This window comes from Chelonoidis abingdonii, chromosome 4, assembly GCF_003597395.2.
Source record: "Chelonoidis abingdonii isolate Lonesome George chromosome 4, CheloAbing_2.0, whole genome shotgun sequence".
Lineage (NCBI taxonomy): Eukaryota > Metazoa > Chordata > Testudines > Testudinidae > Chelonoidis > Chelonoidis abingdonii.
The window spans coordinates 619,659-623,195 of NC_133772.1; the positions used below are offsets into that span (position 1 = coordinate 619,659).

Sequence of the window (3,537 nt, forward strand, 5' to 3'; positions counted from 1 at the left end):
GAGCTCCAGGGAATAGCAAGGGGCAGGGGGGTCTCCTTGGTTAGGGCTGGGAAGGAATATTGCTCTTCTCATGTGATCCTCCCAGTGGCTAATTTGAAATGAGCTCCCCCTGAACTGATCTCCTCATTGGTACTGAAATTAAATTACCGACTCTAATTTGGCATTTGAGACGTGAAAGGAGGGTCGCTCTAATGGAAAGCATAACAGCTGGCTCTTCTGCAAGCCTTCAACTGCTGAATGAGCTTTGGTTGGGAAAGTGTGTCTCCCAAACAGCCTGCTCTGCTCCCTATCCAACCCCACCACTTCCTGCCCCCTACTGCCCCCCTCTGCAGGTGCCATCTGAAGGTGTTGGAGCACCAAGAACGTCAGTGACCTCTGGCCGGAAGGAGAACTGAGCGAGAGGAGGGGGCTGGGGGGTGGTTGGGGGTTGATGATGGCATGGGACGAGGAGTGAATTGCAAGTATGTGGGTCTGGCCCACTGGCCCCAGAAATGGACCCAGATTCGAGCAGGTCCGTTTCTTATACCTGTCAAGCTCTGTTTCATGCCCTGTTTCCTGTCATTGATAAACCTCTGTGTTCTGGCTGGCTAGAGTCACGTCTGACTGCAAGTGGGGTGCAGGACCTGTGCCTTCCCAGGACCTCGCTGGGCGGACTGCTGTGGCGAAAGCGCCGGAGGTGGCAGAGTTATGCTGAATGCTCCAGTTAAGACCCAGGAGGTGAAGCCGTGTGAGCTTTTGCCTGGAGACAGTAGCTCCAAGGGAGACGGGCACGGTCTCCCAATTCTGCCTGGTTTTGCCGTGTGGCGCGTGTGGGGAGCAGTTCAGAGCATCCCAGGCGGAACTCCGTGAACCCGGACCACCCACAGCCACCCTGGCTGGGGAGAGACGGAGTTCAGCGGGCTCACCCATGACCCCTCATTGGCCACCCACAGCCACCACCGCCCCCAGTCCCCATAGCCCCACAGGTCTGGGGAGCGACGGGGTTCGGCACGTCACCCATGTCCTCCACGGCTCCCCTCGGGCTCGGGGCGAAGACACTGGGCCATTGTGGGGAACAGCCCCCCCACTCACCATGCGCACTGTTGGATGGACCTGTAGACGGTTGCGCTGATTTTTGATGAGCAGGGTAGCAGGATGTCAGCCAAGAGCCAGCTGTGGGAGGGACAATTCACGGGGGGTTAGAGAAAGGCGCCCCACCCCTCCGCAGGCCCCTAGCCCCCCACTCCCCGGCCCCCGCCCCACAGCACTTACCCCAGTGGAGATGGGGTTGCAGTCATAGCGGGAGGTGTTGGACGAGTTCCTGCTGGGTGGTGTCACCGGGGGAGTCTGGGGGCAGGAGACATGGTTACTGGGGCAGACACTGCAGATTCTCCCCCGCCCTCACGCGCACGGTGACTCCCCCACCCTCCAGGAGGAGGTCGGCCCCACGGACAGGTTCCTGCAAGGAACTGTTCCAAGGCGGGTCTGTGAGAGCCCCCCCGGGCTGAGCTCTCCTTGCCCCCCCACCCAGCCCCCCCAGGCTGTCCCCACTGCTGAGCTCTCCTTTGCACAGCTGTTTGCACAAGGATCCGCTCACCAGCATTCATAGGAGCCTTGCGGGCAGCCCTGATGCCCTGCCCCCCAGGATGGTGCTGGGCAAGGGGGTGTCTCTGTGCTATCTACCCGGCCCCGCCCCACCGCCAGCTTGGACCCACCTGGGTGGTCCCGTTGATGTCCATTGCCCCCTGGTGGCTCAGGATGTCATGGGCTGCGCTCAGCATCACCACGTAGGCAAAGTTATTGCAGAGGCCGAGCAGCCTGCAGGGAGAGGGGAGGGGGGTTAGAAACAGGGCAGAGCCCCCGCATCTGCATGGCCCCAGGGGAGCGTGGAGGGGCTGAGGGTGACCCAGATGGCCCAGGGGCGGCAGCGTGGAGAAGGCGTGAGGTGCGGAGTGTGCCCGGAGGTGGCCAGTGCACCTGGCAGTGAGTGTGCAACGCACGGCGGGGGTAGAGATGTCCACCGGAGCAAGCGGGCCATGGGTATCAGGCGTGAGAGGCGGGCAGGGCGGTGAGGAAAGGCCCCAGGACAGGGACGGGCCAAGGGAATGTGTGTGCAACGGCCCTCGTGCAAGGCCACTCACCAGAAACCAGCTAAGTTCCTCCAACAGGTGGCGCAGGCAGGAGGTGGCGCTGGTGGCTCCTCATCTGCAGAGGGAGAGAGGCAGCGTCAAGGGGGCAGAACTGGGGCTTGCAGGGGGGTGACAAAGTGCAGTTTTCCCCTTGTTTTGTTGTAAGTGAGTCTTAATGTTCTGCGTGAATCCTGTGCGTGCCTCAGTTTCTCCTCTGTTACACTCAAGTGTCTCGGGGGTGGGGCAGGAGTGTTGGTGCGGCAGTGACGCGAGGGCCGGCTGCTTTGGCCGACACACACTCTGTGGCCTGGCAGGGAAGGTGCGGGTCAGGGGCCGTCCGAGGTGGTCCAGTGTCACGGAGTGTGGGGGGTCACAAGGCCCTGCACCCCCGGCTCCCTGCGATTCCCCAGGACTCTCAGCCAGACAGTAAAGCAGGTTTATTTAGACGCCAGGAACACCGTCCCAGACAGGTTTTGCAGGCCCAGACAACATGATCCCCCCCAATTAGGTCCATCTTGGGGTCCCAGGAGCATCACAGCCCCTTGGGGGGTCAGAGCCCGGTCTGTGCTTCCCTCCACATTCCCCAGCCAGCTCCCGAAACTCTTCCCCCTCCAGCATCTCCTCCCCCAGCCTTCCGGCCAGTCTCCCCTCCCCCAGTGCAGATCATCCTCCCAGGCCAACCCCCCCACTCAGCACTCACAGCCCACAGTAGGAACAGTCCCACTTCGTCACAGCCCGAAAGAGACAAAGCCGGGGGCAGGACAGGGGAGTGTGTCGGAGGCTTGGGGGGGGAGTCCAGGGCACCAGGCTCAGGGTCCCCCGAAGATAGGCTTGGCTGAAAGCCCCGGATGTCTGTGCTAACGAGCCATCCGGGTCACATGCCGGCTGGGGGTCCCGGCTGGCTGTGGAATGGGGGGCCTGGACAGGAGCACTCGCTGCGGGGAGCTCACGGGGTGATCGGGGGCCTGGACGCTCCGAGGTCGGACGCAGGAGGCCCCTTGCCCTGGACAACGAGTCCTGCGGGGAGTCGGGCTGCCCCAGAGTCCTGGCTGGCTTCACACAGACCAGTCCAGCCAGGACTCCGGCTGGGACCCCTCACCCTGCACAGGGACCCCAGCCGGGACCCCAGGACGCCCCACTCCCCCCCGGTCCCCCAGCACTGGGGCTGGGACCCCTCACCCTGCACAGGGACCCCGGCCGGGACCCCGAGACACCCCACTCTCCCCCCCATCCCCTAGCACCAGGACTGGGACCCCTCACCCCGCACAGGGACCCCGGCCGGAACCCTGAAACACCCCACTCCTCCCCCGTTCCCTAGCACCAGGACTGGAACCCCTCACCCTGCACAGGGACCCCAGCCGGGACCCCAGGACGCCCCACTCCCCCAGCACTGGGGCTGGGACCCCTCACCCTGCACAGGGACCCCGGC

The 3,537-nt window shown here is 63.7% G+C and overlaps 1 protein-coding gene across 1 annotated transcript in view; it reads right to left on the reverse strand.

Moving 5' to 3' along the window:
* The window catches only part of CLN3 (CLN3 lysosomal/endosomal transmembrane protein, battenin), a gene marked incomplete at its 5' end in the record, with an annotated part of 20,531 nt that extends 18,325 nt beyond the window's left edge, over positions 1-2,206 (reverse strand). Inside the window, 4 exons of the mRNA XM_075064674.1 lie at positions 605-656; positions 1,252-1,326; positions 1,695-1,797; positions 2,121-2,206. Of these exons, the coding sequence (XP_074920775.1) occupies positions 605-656; positions 1,252-1,326; positions 1,695-1,797; positions 2,121-2,206 (316 nt within the window). The remainder of the gene's footprint in view (positions 1-604; positions 657-1,251; positions 1,327-1,694; positions 1,798-2,120) is intronic.
* Between the last annotated feature and the right edge of the window lie 1,331 nt (positions 2,207-3,537).